This window comes from Colletotrichum destructivum, chromosome 4 (assembly GCF_034447905.1).
Source record: "Colletotrichum destructivum chromosome 4, complete sequence".
In the NCBI taxonomy this organism is placed as follows: Eukaryota; Fungi; Ascomycota; class Sordariomycetes; order Glomerellales; family Glomerellaceae; genus Colletotrichum; species Colletotrichum destructivum.
In genome coordinates, this window is record NC_085899.1 from 3,781,980 (window position 1) to 3,797,835 (window position 15,856).

At 59.8% G+C, this 15,856-nt stretch overlaps 5 protein-coding genes across 5 annotated transcripts; 1 reads left to right on the forward strand and 4 right to left on the reverse strand.

Annotated features, from left to right (window-relative positions):
* The first annotated feature begins 108 nt into the window (after positions 1 to 108).
* On the forward strand, positions 109 to 2,777 carry CDEST_07078 (Putative major facilitator superfamily, MFS transporter superfamily). The gene is made up of 4 exons (XM_062923237.1): positions 109 to 829; positions 910 to 963; positions 1,090 to 1,402; positions 1,570 to 2,777. Exons 1-4 carry the CDS (start codon positions 668 to 670, stop codon positions 2,496 to 2,498), a joined length of 1,458 nt encoding a protein of 485 aa, XP_062779288.1. The 5' UTR covers positions 109 to 667; the 3' UTR covers positions 2,499 to 2,777.
* Positions 2,778 to 3,262: 485 nt separating this feature from the next.
* CDEST_07079 (Putative alpha/beta hydrolase-3) lies at positions 3,263 to 4,318 on the reverse strand (the record flags this gene model as incomplete). Its single annotated transcript, XM_062923238.1, has 1 exon — positions 3,263 to 4,318. One exon carries the CDS (start codon positions 4,316 to 4,318, stop codon positions 3,263 to 3,265), a length of 1,056 nt encoding a protein of 351 aa, XP_062779289.1.
* Positions 4,319 to 5,097: 779 nt separating this feature from the next.
* Positions 5,098 to 9,252, reverse strand: CDEST_07080 (Putative Flavoprotein-like superfamily; the record flags this gene model as incomplete). The annotated part of the gene is made up of 8 exons (XM_062923239.1): positions 5,098 to 5,776; positions 5,882 to 6,078; positions 6,207 to 6,814; positions 6,935 to 7,778; positions 7,876 to 8,568; positions 8,677 to 8,712; positions 8,783 to 8,901; positions 8,997 to 9,252. The coding sequence occupies 8 exons, from the start codon at positions 9,250 to 9,252 to the stop codon at positions 5,098 to 5,100; spliced, it is 3,432 nt and encodes a 1,143-aa protein (XP_062779290.1).
* Positions 9,253 to 10,317: 1,065 nt separating this feature from the next.
* CDEST_07081 (Putative oxidoreductase, molybdopterin-binding domain, eukaryotic molybdopterin oxidoreductase) lies at positions 10,318 to 12,250 on the reverse strand (the record flags this gene model as incomplete). Its single annotated transcript, XM_062923240.1, has 2 exons — positions 11,957 to 12,250; positions 10,318 to 11,797 (listed from the first exon to the last, which is right to left on the reverse strand). Exons 1-2 carry the CDS (start codon positions 12,157 to 12,159, stop codon positions 10,318 to 10,320), a joined length of 1,683 nt encoding a protein of 560 aa, XP_062779291.1. The 5' UTR covers positions 12,160 to 12,250.
* Positions 12,251 to 12,743: 493 nt separating this feature from the next.
* CDEST_07082 (Putative FAD/NAD(P)-binding domain, FAD/NAD(P)-binding domain superfamily) lies at positions 12,744 to 15,424 on the reverse strand (the record flags this gene model as incomplete). Its single annotated transcript, XM_062923241.1, has 5 exons — positions 12,744 to 13,630; positions 13,701 to 14,364; positions 14,524 to 14,672; positions 14,738 to 14,991; positions 15,068 to 15,424. The coding sequence occupies 5 exons, from the start codon at positions 15,422 to 15,424 to the stop codon at positions 13,066 to 13,068; spliced, it is 1,989 nt and encodes a 662-aa protein (XP_062779292.1). The 3' UTR covers positions 12,744 to 13,065.
* Between the last annotated feature and the right edge of the window lie 432 nt (positions 15,425 to 15,856).

Sequence of the window (15,856 nt, forward strand, 5' to 3'; positions counted from 1 at the left end):
ATCCGGATCGTCCCCCGTACGCTTGCGGCCCCCAATCAGAGACGCATCGTTGGAATGGGGAGTGGCGTTCGTTGTCTCTCTTCTCCTCCCCCTCTTCTCTCAACCAGAGGACGGACACGAGAACGAGGGGATCCTCTTTGCACACCTCCACGCCCGGATGAACACACCCACTCTTTGACGCCTCTAGCCCCTCCTCCTCCCCGTAAAACCTCTTTTACCCCGTGGGGGAATCGCGGGCAGAGGGCAGAGGGCCGCCGGAACGCACCGGGTAGAATCCCCCGGGCAGACACGACGCACAGTCGTCACAGTCACACACGCCGGCACGACTCGTGTCTTTTGGCGTTATATATCAGGCGTCCCGTTTTAATGCCAACGACACATCAACTAGGAACAGGAATAACCTTGTCGTTCAAAACCTCGTTTCGTGTTCAGATAACGCCCTCGTTGTGTTTTTTCCCCGTCCGATAAGCTACAGCGAGAAAAAGAGACGAAAAAAAAAAAGGGGGGGGCTTCTCTCTGCTCAGTTATCTCGTCACATCCCAACCACCCGCGCGAGTCGAAGGCGGGTTTTTGATAGGTGGCGAGACAAGACCGACACCACACAACGGACAAAGGAACGAACAGACGGACGGACGGCAGGCAACCTCGACAAGGAAAATTGCTCAACATGAGCCTCGACAACGGGCAGAAGCCGTCCCTCGACATGAAGGAGGACAAGAACGCGCCCGTCGTCAGCGAGGCCGACGCGGAGCTCGCCGAGGCGCTGAGGAACTACGTGCCCGGCACGCGCGAGGAGAAGCAGCTCGTGCGCAAGATTGACATTTTCCTGGTGAGCACAGCTCGCACCCGCGGCATATTGGGAATATCAAGTGGGTGTAACTGTAGCGATGATGCTAACGACCGGCGTAGATGCCCATGCTCTGGATCATGTATATCCTGAACTACGTCGACCGCACCAACATTGTGAGTCTCTTCATCTCTATCTCTCTGTCTCTCTTTCCATCCGTGTGTGTGTATGTGTGTAGTCTGTCTGTCTGTCTGTCTTCATCAAAATCCATCAACCCACAGCTCGCTGACCGTCCCAAACAGGGCAACGCCAAGATCGCCGGCATGCAAAAGGACCTCGGCCTCACCGACGACGGCTACGCCTGGGTGCTGTCCATCTTCTTCTTCGGCTACCTCATCTGCGAGGTGCCGTCCAACATGATCCTGAGCCGCAGCCGGCCGTCCATCTTCCTGCCGGGCATCATGCTCGTCTGGGGCGCGCTGAGCGCCCTCATGTCCATCTCCAAGAGCTACGGCGCGCTGCTGGCGTTCCGCTTCATCCTGGGGTGCGTCGAGGCCGGTTTCTTCCCGGGCGTCTTGTACCTGCTGAGTTGTTGGTACACGAGAGCCGAGCTGGGTAAGTCATCACCGTCATAACCACCGTCGTTTTTATCATTGTCATCATCATCATCACCACCACCACCACCATAGCCACGGTTGTATCGAGACAACCCACCAAGACAGACAGACAAACACTATAGACCGTGACAAAAGAAATTTAGACTGACACGGTCCCCACCACAGGCAAGCGCTTCGCCATCTTCTACACCGCCGCCGTCCTCTCGGGCGCGTTCGGCGGCCTCCTCGCCGGCGCCATCACCGCCAACCTCGACGACGCCCACGGCATCCGGGGGTGGCGCTGGCTGTTCATCGTCGAAGGCGTGGCCACCGTCGGCGTGGCCCTCATCGCCTTCTTCGTGCTGCTCGACTACCCGGCCACGGCGCGGCAGATGACGCCGGCGCAGCGCCAGCTCGCGAGCATCCGCATCATCGCCGACGGCATCGCGTCGGGCGGGCAGAACCGCAAGCGGCTCTCGCACCGCGACGCCTTGGTGGCGGCCGTGTCGGACCCGCGGACGTACGCCTTCATCCTGCTCTTCATGCTCGACGTCGGCGCCGGCACCATCTCGTACTTCATCCCGACCATCACCCTGACGCTCGGCTACGACACCGTGACGGCGCAGTACATGACGGTGCCCATCTACGCCGTCGCCTCCGTGTGTCTCAACGTCGTCGCCTGGAGCTCCGACCGCCACGTCGAGCGGCGCTGGCACGTCGCGGCGCCGCTGGCCCTGGGCTTCGCGTGCAGCGTCGTGTGCGCCGCCGTGCAGACGCCCATGGTGCGCTACGTCATGATCTGCTTCGTCGCCGCCGGCATCTGGTCGGCCCTGCCGCTGGTGCTGTCGTGGACGAGCGGCGTCATCAGCCTGCCGCCCGAGAAGCGCGCCATCGTGCTGGCCATGGTCAACGCCTTTGGCAACTTCTCGAGCGTGTACGGCAGCCGCATCTGGCCGAGCCGGGACGCGCCGGCGTATCATGTCGGGTTCGGCGTCACGGCGGCGTTCCTGGGCGCGGGAATGATCGTTGCGGTGCTGATGCCTCTGTTTGTCAAGTGGGTGGACTGGAAGGGGACCAAGGCCGAGAGGGAGGTTCTTGCAGAGGAGCAGGAGTAGGGTGAGGGAGGGTAGATGAAGATCATGAGAGGGATAATGTAAGGGAATGGTGAGGGGGTGTTGTGTGATACTTTGGTATAACTGAAACGCTTTTCTAGTAACAAACAATACCAGACAGGTTTCCACTGGCCTTGCGGACGTTGGCTGCACATGTATCGCGGTTTGAGGCAGAATGTCCTCGTATCTTTCAGGGAGTTTCTTCCATATGAACATCTTCAGGAGTCCTGTCCTGTCTATCTAGGCTCGGCATATTTTAGCCTGATTCTCTAGCTACTCGCTGGCTATTATGCGGGACATTAAAGGCTAAGAACCGGCTCTTGATGATTGCTAAGGGCATCTTGTCCATTATGCATGCTCAACAGGTAACACCAATCGTTCTAAGAGCAGCCAAGACTCCTCTTCAGGACTCGCCTCTTGTGGCTAAACTGATCAGTTTGAACAATCGCCTCGTAACAGTCTTTCGGTAAAATATGTGCTAGAGCCTAAAGTAACTTCCTACAACCATATCTCTCCTCCTCCTCTCTCTCAACATCCGCTTAGACAAAACGTCTTCCATTGCCTCGTCAGCCCAATTCATGAGGTCCAGGAAGAGCTTACATTCAAGTAAACCCGCTAAAGCATAGACAATCCTATTGTAGTCTAATTTCTCATCCATCAACAAAGTCAAAAAGTTCGAGGCTGGCCTTGCCGCGGTCATAGCCATTCTATTGACTCTTTATCCTCCCCCTTGACCGTAAGAGCCCAGCTCACTGGACCTTTTCCTGTCATAAACTTCTCGCCGCCCGCAGACGGTTCTCTTTTGCCCACCTCGTTAGCTCAATCGCGGGGGCGTACAGGTCAAAAATATGAGGGAGCCCCGGGTACACATGTATCTCCAGCGGCACGTTCGCCGCCGCGAGGCGGCCCGCGAACGCCACCGCCTCGGCGCAGAACAGGTCGACGCCGCCGACGTCGATGTACGTGGGCGGCAGCCCCGCCACGTCCGTCGCCCGCGCGGGCGCCGCGTAAGCAGGTACGTCCGGCCCGCCGGCCTTCCCCTCGCCGAGGTACGCGGTCCAGCCGATGCGGTTCGAGGCGTCGGTCCACGTGAGGAACTGCGAGAGCGGGTTCTCTGGGAGCACTCGGGTCCTGTCGTCGAGCATCGGGTAAATGAGGATCTGCTTCGCCAGAGGAGGTGACAAGCGGCGGTCGCGGGCCATCATGGCGGCTCCGGCGGCGATGCCCCCTCCCGCACTCAGGGCGTAGAAACCGATGCGCGCCGGGTCGACGTTGAGGCTTTTGGCGTGTAGGCTCAACCAAGCGAGGGCGGCGTAGCAGTCCTCGACGGGCGTCGGGTAGGGGAACTCGGGGGCCAGGCGGTACTCGACGGCGAACATGGACACGCCCGTCTCCTGGGCGGCCTTGGCGGCGAGGGGCCGGCTGTACGGGTCGACGTCTCCGCCCACGATGCCGCCCCCGTGGACGTAGATAAACGCCGGCTGCGTGCCGTTGGTCTCGTCAGCCTTTGGTGGTGGCGTGAACTGGTACAGCGCGATGGTCTGGCCGTCAAAGGACTTGAATTGGTGCCTGGTCTCGACGATGCCGTCCGGCAGGGCGTGCTTCAGGATGGCGGACAGGCCGGCGTTGACGCTCGCGCGGAGCTCGAGGGCGTCGGTAGGTCTCCTGGGCGGCCGGACGGCGATGAGGGGACCGGCGGCGGCCCAGAACTCGGCGTCGAACTGGAGGCCCGTCATCTCTGGCGTGGCTGGCTGGTTGGCATAGTAGAGGATGGACAAAATCCCGACGATGACGCCGCCGAGGAGGGAGAGGCTGGGGCTCATGACGGGCTTTATGCGCTTGGTTGCCACCTCTTCTCTTTACCCTTGTCTCGCCGTCGGGAAAGGGGGAGGGTTGTTTCGACCTGTTGGCTGTGTTGCCAAGAGGGGGACACGCGAAAGGCATTATATCCTTCTTGATTCACGGGTTCCGGTTGGTAGTTGTATCACCACCACCACGCTGCCCGGTACCATGAACCTGGTTAGCCTGGAAACTTCAGATGACCAGAAGTAAGAGGTCTGAATCCTCTTTGAGGCAACAGGCTTCCAATTCGTCCGAGCGGCATGAATCTGCTTTAGTCTTGGAGGCCGCCGCGTGCCCCGGTGGCATTGTCTGAGCGCATGACGGGGTTGCCACGTAGAGTGCGCTGGCTAGCCTCTTTTTTGTCTTTGTCTTTCTCTCTATCTCTCTCTCTCTCTCTCTCTGTCTGTGTGTGTTTCCCTCTCTCTCGCTCGTTTTTGGCCATGTTGGAAGATGTTCACCCCGATGGAATTGACTTTGGCCAAGCAGAATACAACGTGTGGTGTGTGTATGTGGCTTCTCGCCGTCCTTGGACACCATTCATGCGAGCAAAAGTTTACCTCGTTGCGTGAGCCATCTGTCTACTCGTCTTGGGTTATTGTCCAGTCTGGAAAAGAGCAGCCTTTTTTGATTGCTAGTTTTACTCTAAATAACAAATAGAAAAGCAAAACACAACTTCCTTGGCGTTGATCGCCTCATGAGTTAAATCTACTTCTCTCTGGTCACAACCACCGGCCAATAATACACTTTTGAGCCAGTCTATTTAGTCAAACACATCGGTGGCATACCGCTCATTCCGGATGCCGTTGAACCACTCCTCCAGCTCCTCCTCGGACATGGGCTTCCCGTCGTCGATCTCGCTCTTCTCCCTGGCGGCCCTGAGCATGACCTCCTTGACGCCCTCGGCCACCTTGTTGGAGCCGCAGACGTAGATGCGCGCGCCGCGGTCCCAGAGGTCGTACAGCAGCTCGCGCTCCGCCCAGACGCGGTCCTGGATGTACTTGCACCCTCGCGAGGCGTCCGGCCGGCGGCTGTAGGCCCTGTACACCGTGACGGCGCCGGCGGCCTCCCACGCGTCGAACTCGTCGCGGTACAGGTCGTCGGCGGTGGGGTGGCGGCACCCGAAGAAGAGGACCGCGGGCGCGAGCCGCCGGCCGTTGCTGAGGAGCGTCGCGCGCTCCTGGATGAAGGCGCGGAAGGGCGCCAGGCCCGTGCCGGTCGCGGCGCAGAGGAGGGGCGTCTTGTCCATGTCGACGGGCAGCTTGAAGCCGCCCTGCGCGGGGCGGATCGAGATCTGGAGCCGGTCGCCGGCCGTGAGGCTCGAGAGGTAGGACGAGGTGACGCCGATGTGGCGGCCCTGGCCGGACAAGGCCGGTGCGTCGAGGACGCCGTAGGTGAGGGTGGCGACGCCCGGGTCGACGAGGGGCGAGGAGGATATCGAGCTGAGGGGGTGATGGTGAGCATGATGATGATTTGTGTGGTAGGGATCAAGAGACAGGGTTTCGTTTTCAGTCTTTTGTCTTTTCTTTTCTTTTTGTTTTACTTACTATTGGCGAACGCGCATGGGCGGGAGCATGAGGAGGAAGTGGTTGAAGGGGATCGCCAGGCAGGGGAATTGCTCAGCGATATCCAGAACCGAGAGTCTCTTGTCCCTGATCTCGGCGTCGTAACCGTCGGATGCCAAATGCTGCAGCTTGCGGCTGACGCTTTCGTCCCGGGAAAGCTGTGATAATGTCGAGATGTTCTACACGGGGAGGGTTCTCGTCAGTGGGGCCGTTTTTCTCTCAGTCAACTTTGGAGAAGAAAGAAAAAGGAACAAGAATAAGGAAAAATAGGAACTTGGGACTGGGACTGTGTCATGTATGTAATTACCCTCTTGGAAGCCGTCTGGCATAGCTCGACGTAGGAGCTCAACACGTCAGAGACGGGAATGCTGGTGTCGGTCGGCAACGTCGTCGGACCCGACGCCTCGATGGTGACGTGCGAGTCCCAGGTCAGGTGGAAGCGCCGCATGACCCGGGCGACGGTGTCCTTGGGGTTGTGCGGCAGGACGGCCATGTAGTCGCCGGCCGAGTAGCGCATGTCGGACGGGAGCTGCACCTCGATGTGCCTCTTGACGGGGCCCAGGGCGCCGGCGCCGGCGAGCAAGCGGGAGCCGATGACGAGCGCGTCCCGGACGTCCTGACGCAGGGTCGAGGCCCGCGGTGTCGAGAAGGAAACGGAGAGGCCCGCGTCGGGGATGATGCTGCTGCTGTTGCCGGCGTCGTCTCCGTCTCCGTCTCCGACCGGCCGGCCGCCAAAGTCCTTCTTGAGCATCGGCCATAGGGTCTCCTCTTCCCAGGTCTCAAAGTCGGAGAACATGTCTCTGTCCTTGGCGTCGGTCGTGGCGAGCGGGGTGATTCTGCGGCCGCCGTGTTCCTCAAGGGAGACGTCGACCAGCTTGGGGATCCGTTGATGAGTCTTGACCCAGTCGGCATGGCCTATTTTGAAGCGTTAGAAAAGGCGATGCGTTAGGGGGTGAGGGGGTTATTTGTAGACGATAAATGATAAAAGGGGGAGGTTATTTATAAACGATAAAGGAGGGGGCTTTGACAACTCACCACAGCCGTATACAGCATAAGAGACGTTCTCGAGTTCCTTTCCCTTCAAGTTAGTCAACCAGTCGACGAAGAGCGCGGCATTGTGAGGCGGCTCGCCCTCGTACGACGAGGTGACGATGACAACCGGCCGGTCGGTCGGGAGAGACTCTCTGGCGGCGTCGAGGGAGTCGACGGTGGCGGAGAAGCCGTGCGAGACGGCGTCGCTGGCGAGTCTCTGGGCCATGAACTCGCAGGTGCCCGAGTTGGAACCATAGAAGACGGCCAGGTTGGCGCCCTTTTTGCTTCCGTTTACCTGCCCGGATCCGTCGTTGGCCGCCTTGCCCTTGGTGTTCGTGCTGGGCTGGGCCGCCGCCGCAGGGCCTCCTCCGACGAGGGAGCCCGTCATCCGGGCCTCGAGCAGAGACGGCGTCAGCCCCTCCCTCAGGATGGCGCGGATGTACAGGTCCTTGGGCTTGATGGTGAGCGTCTGGGAGACCTTGAGGTCGTAGCCCGGGTTGTTCATGACGAAGTTGAAGTTCTGCATCAGCAGCGCGAAGGCGAGGACCATCTCCTGCCAGGCGAAGGCGCGGCCGATGCAGCCGCGCATCCCCGTGCCGAAGGGGCTCCAGCAGTTGGGGAACTCGCGCATCAGCCGGTCGAACTTGTCGTCGAGCATCCGCTCCGGCCGGAACTCCTCGGCGTCGTCGCCGAAGACGGCCGGGTCGAGGTGCGACTTGGCCAGGAAGCAGACGATCTGCTCCCCGGCCTTGATGCGGTACTTGCCGCCGATGACCGCCTCGTTCCCTTGGACCTCGCGGGCGAAGGCTGGGATCGGGGCGCTGTGACGGAGGACTTCTCGTAATACCTGTTGTTTGTTCGACCAGGTAGAGGTTAGTGTCAGACCGACCGACTGAGACTCCCTTGGGGGTTCAAGAAGGACGGATTTCTATTCGAGTACTTACCGCAGTCAGATACTTCAGCTTGGGGACGTGCTCCACCCGGAGAGGCCCGTCGCTCACGACGGTGTCAACTTCTTCCTGGACCTTCCGGTACACCTCGGGTCTCTTGAGCAGCCAGTACATGGTGAAGGTGAAGGTGGCGGCGGTGGTCTCGTGGCCGGCGACGAGAAAGGTGATGAGGTTGTCGATGATGCTCTCGTCCGTCATCTTGCGGCCGGTGACGGGGTCGACGGTGTTGAGCATGGCCGTCAGGACGTCCTTGCGCGTGTTGGCGCCGTCCGGGTCCAGCCGCCTGGCCTCGAGGACCTCGCGCGCCGTCGACCGCAGCGTGTCGATGTTGGTCCTGTACCGCTTGTCCTGCTTCGAGTAGAAGACCTGGGGGAGCACGCGCAGCGTCTTGTCGCCGGCCTCCTTCATGACGGCGTACATGGCCTTGATGAAGGGGTGCGTGTCCTCGCGGTAGTACGAGTTGAAGCGGTAGCCCATGGTGCAGAGCGCCACCGTGTCCATCGTGAGCCGCGTCATGTCCTCGCCGATGTTGATGGGCGTCGAGGGCCCGTGGCGGGCCCATTTCATCGCGAGCTGCCCGGCCACGTCGTGCATGGGGTCGAACATGTCCCTGATGGCGAGGGGGCCGAAGGCCGACATGAGGACTCGGTGTGCCACGCCCCAGTTCTCTTCTTCCACGCCTTTAGACTGTGTGACGAGGCAAACTTTTGGTTAGCCACGGTTGGAGAGAGAGAGAGAGAGAGAGAGAGAAGGAGGGACAAAGAGACGGATGGGGACACCAGGGGCGGAACTTACTGTGAAGAGGCCATCGTGGACTGCGGCGCGTAGTTCCTGTATGTCGAGTTAATAAGTCAGCAGCGGAACGGGACAGAACAGAGAGTGAATGGTCCCTTGATCTTACATTAAGTTCGCCGTCGATGGACTTCTTGAATCGTTTGTCGTCGCAGCACTCGTCCACCAACTTCTGGGTGCTGACAACCACCATCTTGGTGCCGAGAAGATCCAGCCGGTAGACGGGGCCTACCGTATCGGTGTGTGTAAGTAAAGTCTTACTACGTCTTCTTTTCTGGGAGAGGAGGAGGAGCCCCGCTTCTCGGAAAACAGACGTCACATACCATACTTGTTGGCGAGGTGCACGAACGACCCCAGAGGGTATTCCTGGTCGATCTCCGTCACGTGTCCCAGGACGGGCACGCGAGGCGGCTCCGGGATGTCGACGATTTCCCCCGGCATACTGCTCAAGCTCTTCCTCGTGGAAGACCGTCGGGACAGGCTGAAGATTCTTTTGCGTTTCTCGTGGTGTGGTGGTAGTGGTGGTGGAGAGCTCTTGATTGCGGGAGGAGGCGTCTGATTCGTGATGGACGACGACATGATGGGCTTTTCGAGTCTGGATAAGGGCATGGGAACGTGTCCAGCATAAATACTAATTGAGAGAGAGAACACGGGGTTTCCTTGGGACTAGTCTTCGATACGATGCTTAATATGAGGCTATGCTTGGCAGCTTGGTAGAAGCTCTTCCCGGGGGGTCACCACGGGGCCGCCGCCGCCGCCGGAGTCGGTCAGACTGAGTAGCAAGTTGATCCTTCGGCTTCGGCGTCCTCGGGATGGATATCGAGAGTGGCTGAGTGAACGTTTCAACGCGTGATGATGCCTAGTCCAACGATGAAATTGTGGAAAATAAACCACATTTACCATTTACCTGTCCTGTGCTGTGCTGTCCTGTCTCTACCGCTGTTTGAGATTCGTTCCTGGTCGTGCCCGCGGGTCCCGGGGGGTGGGGACTGTTGCCCGGCCCTCCGCGGGCGTCCGGTCTCCGCTGTTTCGTAACACTACAGAGAGGCCAGACGCCAGACGCCGCGTGGCCGCCAGACGAACAATGCCGCGTCTGTTCTGCTTTAGAGGAGGGTCTGCCGTAAAGACGATGACGAGAATGGCGCAGCGGTATGACTTTAGAGGCAAGGGGGGGGGGGGGCCAATAGCCTTGCTCAGTGGGGCATTCAGTTGAAGGCTATTCACTACATAAAGCCTTCTTACAGTTTTGGGTTGGAATGTTTGACCCTCCCAATAAACACAAAGTCCATGGTTAATGAGCACTTTGCAGTGCCACCCGAGAAACTCAGGCACACAGTTTGATTATCCCGAGTGGGACAAAAGACAAATAGATTACAGTGGCAAGCGACAACCACACTAATACCACGACTCCCGAGTCGGCCAACATGAAAAGCATTGCGGGTTCCTTGACCCAACTAAGCCCATATACGCATCTCAAAGCACCTCCGTAGTAGCATTGCCGTAGAGAACACTCGTTGTTTTGTTTTACACAACTGTACTTGCCACAGTGAGCCTCTTGTACAGCCGGACACACAAGTACTTGTTACTAGTTCGAGAAGAAAGCCCCGTCGTCCACTCCCACCCGCCATAAGGCCACTGGGACACTCAGTCGTCTTCGGCATCGCGGGGATCGTGGCTCGCCCAGTACTTCTCGTAGTCCTCCCACGACTGGGAGGGGAACGCCAGCGGGACCGTGATGGGCCCAAACGGGATCCCCTTGCTCTCGAACTCGGCGAGGCGGGCCCTCGTCGCGGGCCGGCTCTTGTTGACGCTGTACAGCGAGATGCGGTGGCACGAGCTGGTGACGTGAAGGCCCCAGTTCCACGCCGTCCGCACGTCCGGCGGCTGCGTGTTGAGCGCGTTGTCCCAGCAGCGGCAGACCACCTCGACCCAGCCCTCGACGTCGCACGGCAGGTCAAACTCCCACGTGCGCCACGTCCACCGCCGCTTGCGCGACAGCTTCTCAACCGGCACCGCGTACCAGTTGAAGCCGCCGTCGGCCGAGAGCTCGACCCGCTCCGGCCACCGCCCGCCGCCCGAGTAGGCCCAGCCCTTGCAGCGGATGCTCCCGTTGTGGATGACGACCTGCTTGGTCCAGGGCGACATGATGGCCGAGCTGACGGGCATCTCCTGGATCTGGATGCCGTCCGTCAACTTCAGGTTGTGCTTCCCCACCTGCTGCGGGAAGTACAGGTACTCCTGGCTCTGGACGGGGGCCCGCGACGGCTCCCTGATGGCCTTGACGCGGTACAGCCACTTGACGCTCCGGGCCCCGATGTACCCGAAGACGACGATGCGCAGGGGGTACCCGTGGATCCGCGGTAAGGGCTCGCCGTTCATCTCCCACGCCAGCATGACCTCGTTCGCCTTGACCTTGGCCCAGGGGACGCTGACGAGGTAGTTCATGGTCTTGTCGTCCTTGAAGTAGGTGTCGGCGCCGTAGAACTCGAGGTGCTTGGCGCCCTCGGCCAGGCCCCCGCAGGCCTTGACCACCTTCTTGAGGCTGACGCCGACGTACCGGGCCGTCCCAATGGCGCCCTCGGCCCACGGCGCCTGCGGCACCTCGTCGCCCTGCCCGGCGTACTTGAGGATCTGCTCGATGCGCCGGGTGCCGGAGCACTGCATCGTCACCGTCTTCTCCATGCGCGGGAACCGGGACTCGTCCATGATGTCGTCCAGCGTGAAGGACCGGGGCTCCGCGACGAGGCCGTCGAGCAGGAAGCTGTAGTCCCGCCTGTCGATGATGGGGATGCCGCCGTGGTTCCGGACGAAGTGCAGCGGGTTGGGCGTGATCTCCTGGTCCGTCACGAGCCGCTTCGGCGGCTCGCCGTTGTAGGGGAACTGCAGCAGGTGGAGCATGTCCGGGTGTTTTTCCTTCTGGACGATGTCCCACGAGTCGTCGGGGACCCGGTCGAGCTCGCCGCCGACGGCGTGGTGCCACATCTTCCAGTGGGTGCCGGGGAGGACCGGGTTCGTCGCGGGGATCGGGCCCAGCTGGAACTCCGGGTTGGGCGGGAACGTCTGGGATGTCAGGATCTTGTGGGCGGCGGCCTTTTTGGCGGGATAGTTCTCCCACTCGACGAATCTGGCAACATTCTCGCCCGAGTCAGTCAGTCAGTCACTAACTAACAACTTCTAACACCGATGTATCTTGGCCTCTCTGGGGATAGAGACGGGCCACGGCTGTTTGCTCCGCAGGTGCTATACTGTGCTGTGCTGTGCTGTGAACATGAGTTTAACTCACCCGACCCAGCCCTTCCGCTCAGCAGCAAACAGTTCTTCGCGGTTGCCGATCCCCTTCAGAGCTTCCTCGTCCTTGGTCAGCGGCCCAAAGGTCTGAGGAGGCAGAGCCTTCGTCTCGGGCCCGGTCATGTCGAGGACCGGAAGCACCGCCCCGGAGAGGCCCTGCTCAATCTTCCACTCATCAGGGCGGTTCGAGGTCTTCATGGCCGACAGTTGGGTCTGTTTTCACAGCCTGGTCTTTCTTGTTTGTTTACTACTAGATATCGATGGGATGGATCTGATTCAAGAAGACGAGTTGAAGGGGGGGAGGAGGAGGAAGAAGAAGAGGAGGGGTGGGCAGGTCTCGGGAGCTCTAGCTGAGGGGTCACCCACACTTAAACACGAACCGCTTTTCCCGAGAGCTCGCGCAAGCTTTGAGTCTTTGACGTCTTGCACGGACATCTCACAGGAGCCAGAACGCGGTCTGGATGAAACAGCTCGACCGCGGGAGCATCCCGGGGCCAGTAAGAAGCGTAGGGCTTCGATAAACTTCCGGTCTACGGCGAGAAGAGACGAAGTAGCACGGGCCCAGTTGCTCTCTCGAGGTTTCTCGAGGATGCCTCAACCTGGTCCCATGTCGCCTCGTCTATCCGGCGCAACAGGTCAACGGGAAGAAGAAGAAGGTCGGCCGGCAATTCCAGTAACGACGTCCATCGGAATCACATGACTGGTGAGTGAGCTCATCCGGAGACGGTTTTCTGTTGTTGATGCGTCGATGATGAAAGTCACTACTGGCCAAGTCTTCCGTTGTATTTCAATACTCGCCACATCTGACAGGCATCTGTGTGAGTCTAACCCCGCATCAAGAACCAGAATAACGCTGCTAAACATACATGATAGACCTCCAGTCTTCCCTTGAAACGGGTTCTGATATTCTCATTTGTGTTGTGGAACAAGTCAATCGCTCAAACAACACCATGGTCTGCATCCCGCCTGACAGCATCTTGGAGCACGACGCTGCCTCCAGATGCCGGAACTCGAACCTGACAGCGAAAGTTCATACCCAGCGATTTGAGACTTGTTCCAACACCCCCTTAAGCTTCTTGTCTTCCTCCAAATACACGGAAAACCTTACAAATTCGCCCATGTGCCCCCGTGCCCCCAGTCCCTCGCGGCGTCGGGCTCCGGCGTCCGCCGGTACGCGTCAGGCAGTATGCCCTCAAGCACCCCTTTGACCTGCTGTGCAATCACCTTGGAGAACCACCTGTGCTGCGCCGTGCCCCCGGAGAAGATCCACAGGTTGTCCACGCCCGGGTGCCGCTTCCAGAGCCCGCGGGTCTCACCCTCGGCGTCGATCCCCCACGTCGGCTCCAGCCTGCCGGCGATGGCTTCGGCCCCGTCTCCGAGGACGTCCGGCAGGCTCTTCCGGCCGTCCACGTGGCCGAAGCCGGTGCACCAGATGACGGCGTCGGTCTCCAGCTTGCTACCGTCCGACAGCAGCAGACCCTCGGGGATATACGCTTTCGGCACGACGCCGGAGCGGATGCCGACCTTTTTCGTCGTGATGAGGTCGATCCCCTTCCCCATGTCGACGAAGTGGCCGCCGCAACGGTCGAGCAGGTTGACGAGGAGGTCGCCGCCTGTCAGGGAGTCCCGCACTCTCAGTCCCGCTTTGCGAACCTCGTCGTATCGGTCCCTGTTGGGCAGTTCAAACGTCAGTGTGGCTGTAAAACCCCCCCTGGTGCATGTATGGAGGCGATGCTTACGGCTCTTCCTGAGCTTGTGTTGCGTGAACTAGCCCGAGCAGACTCCCGCCGATGGCCAACGGACCCCCATTGATAAGGGCGTCGGCGTCTTCTGTCGGGAGTATGTCGTAGGCCCCGAGCCCCAGCGGATGCGCAAAGTAAGTCATTGGGACGACGTACGTCTCCGACCGCTGAACCATGGTGGTTTGGAGGCCGGCGTCGTGGCAGTCCACCATCACGTCGAACGCAGTGTTGGCGGAGCCGATGATAACCGCAGACTTGCGAGGGGGGGAGTAAATCAACAAACACGTCCGAAGGACTCGAAAGACCTGAAAGAACAGACTCACCTTGGCGCCTTTTGCTACGATCTCCTTGGCGTTGCGGAACTCGACGGAATGCATGCTGGTGCCTCTGAACAGCTCCCGGCCGGGGAGGTCCGGCAGGGGGGCGGCCCCGGAGAAGCCGGCGCCGGTGGCGAGGACCAGGCACCTGCAAGACAGACGTCTGCGCCTCTCTCCCGTCCTCAGCTCCACGCTCCAGGTTCTGGTGGTCGAGTCGAACGCCGTGGCGGTCACTGTTGTGCAGTGAAGGACGCGGCGTTCGAGGTCGAACTCTCTGGCAAACGCCTGGATCTGTGCGCCGAGCTGGTCTCGCGTGAGGCCGTCGTTGGAGGAGTGAGGATACGCTGGCGGAATATCAGCTGATTGTGGCCCTCATCAAAAGGGTTTTGGAGGGAGTGATTCGTAGTGAGCGTTCTTTCGGATAGGCTCGACGAAAGGACAAGGATTTACAGGCGGTTGGCCTGTAGTGCCTAGTCTAGATAGTCACTTGGGGATGCACTCACGGATATATGGCGTCTCGCAAAAGGACTTGTAGACGTGGAACCTCATGCAGTCGTATCGCTGCAGCCAGTTGTCACCCACCTTCTCGTTGCGGTCGACTACCACATAATCGACGTCCAGAGCCTTCAGACGGCCTGCTAGAAGGATGCCCCTAGAACGGTCTGGTATTAGTTGACGTCGACGCCGTGCTCCTTGGTCGATCATGGCACGACTCACGCGTTACCACCCCCGATCACTAGCACGTCCGTTGAGATAGTGCCGTCGTCGTCTTCGGTAATTGGGGCCGAAGCAAGCCTCAAGAGGGCCTCGTTCTCCGGGTGATCCTCCCATTCGGCCAACCAAGTGGTCATGGACCAAATCTTCCAGTCGCAGTCTCCCGATGCCCGGACAGAGGGGACCAGCATCAGCTTCCCCTTGCACAGCGCTCTCGGAGACTTGGTGCTGAAGCTGAAGCTGCAGTCCAGCCATTTCTATCGCTCGTCAGCGACGGGACACGCGAATTGGGGGGGGGGGGGGGGGGGGGGGGGGGATGAATGAGAAGCCTACCAAGTCTTCGTTCGCCGCCACGACCTGTCCGCCGTGAAACTCAAAGCCACCGGCGCCGCCGCGTTGGATGCACAGCTCCAGCAACGCCGACGATATCTTTTCTCTTCCGCTAAAAGTCCTGAGGTGAGCCGTCAAGGCTAGAGTATCTCTCCAGTGTGCGGATCGGATGGCGAAAAAGGCTTCCACGTCGAGGCGATTCCCGTGCTGGAGGGCTGTCGATAGACCCGCCACAAGATTACTGCCGATCTCGCTGGCATCGAGAGTTTCCCAACTCGACAGTGCTTTGGCCGTTTTGGGGAGAGGCTCGTAGATCTGGGTCTTGATGTCGACCTTGGGGGGGTAATCCGGCAGCTCCATTTTTCATAGATGGATTCGTAAATTTGTAGAAAGGAATTGCAGCTCGGCCTCAGATACAAACATCGTCCGGCCGAAGAGAGAGAGAGAGAGAAGACCGTCTTCTTTTCATCCTCCCCCAACAGCCCTATGGACGCACGTGCATAAGCTTGTTCAGCAACTAACACCGACCGGCCCTAGTAGCGGCTTGCAGATCTTGGTTGGACGATGTCTCATTATCGAAGGAGGGGCGCGTCGGCCAGACTAATGCGCAGGGCTTTGGGGAAGGCCGAAAGACAGTTCGTTGCCCATCTGATCCGGAATGGCTTGCCACGTCGACCGACAGGCTAGACGCCATGTTGGGCCAACGTGCCGACATATTGTGCTCCTCGTGAGGGACATCGAATTGCCCCTTTGGGATGGGCTGGGTAGCGGAGGTTCCCAGGCGGGTTTGCA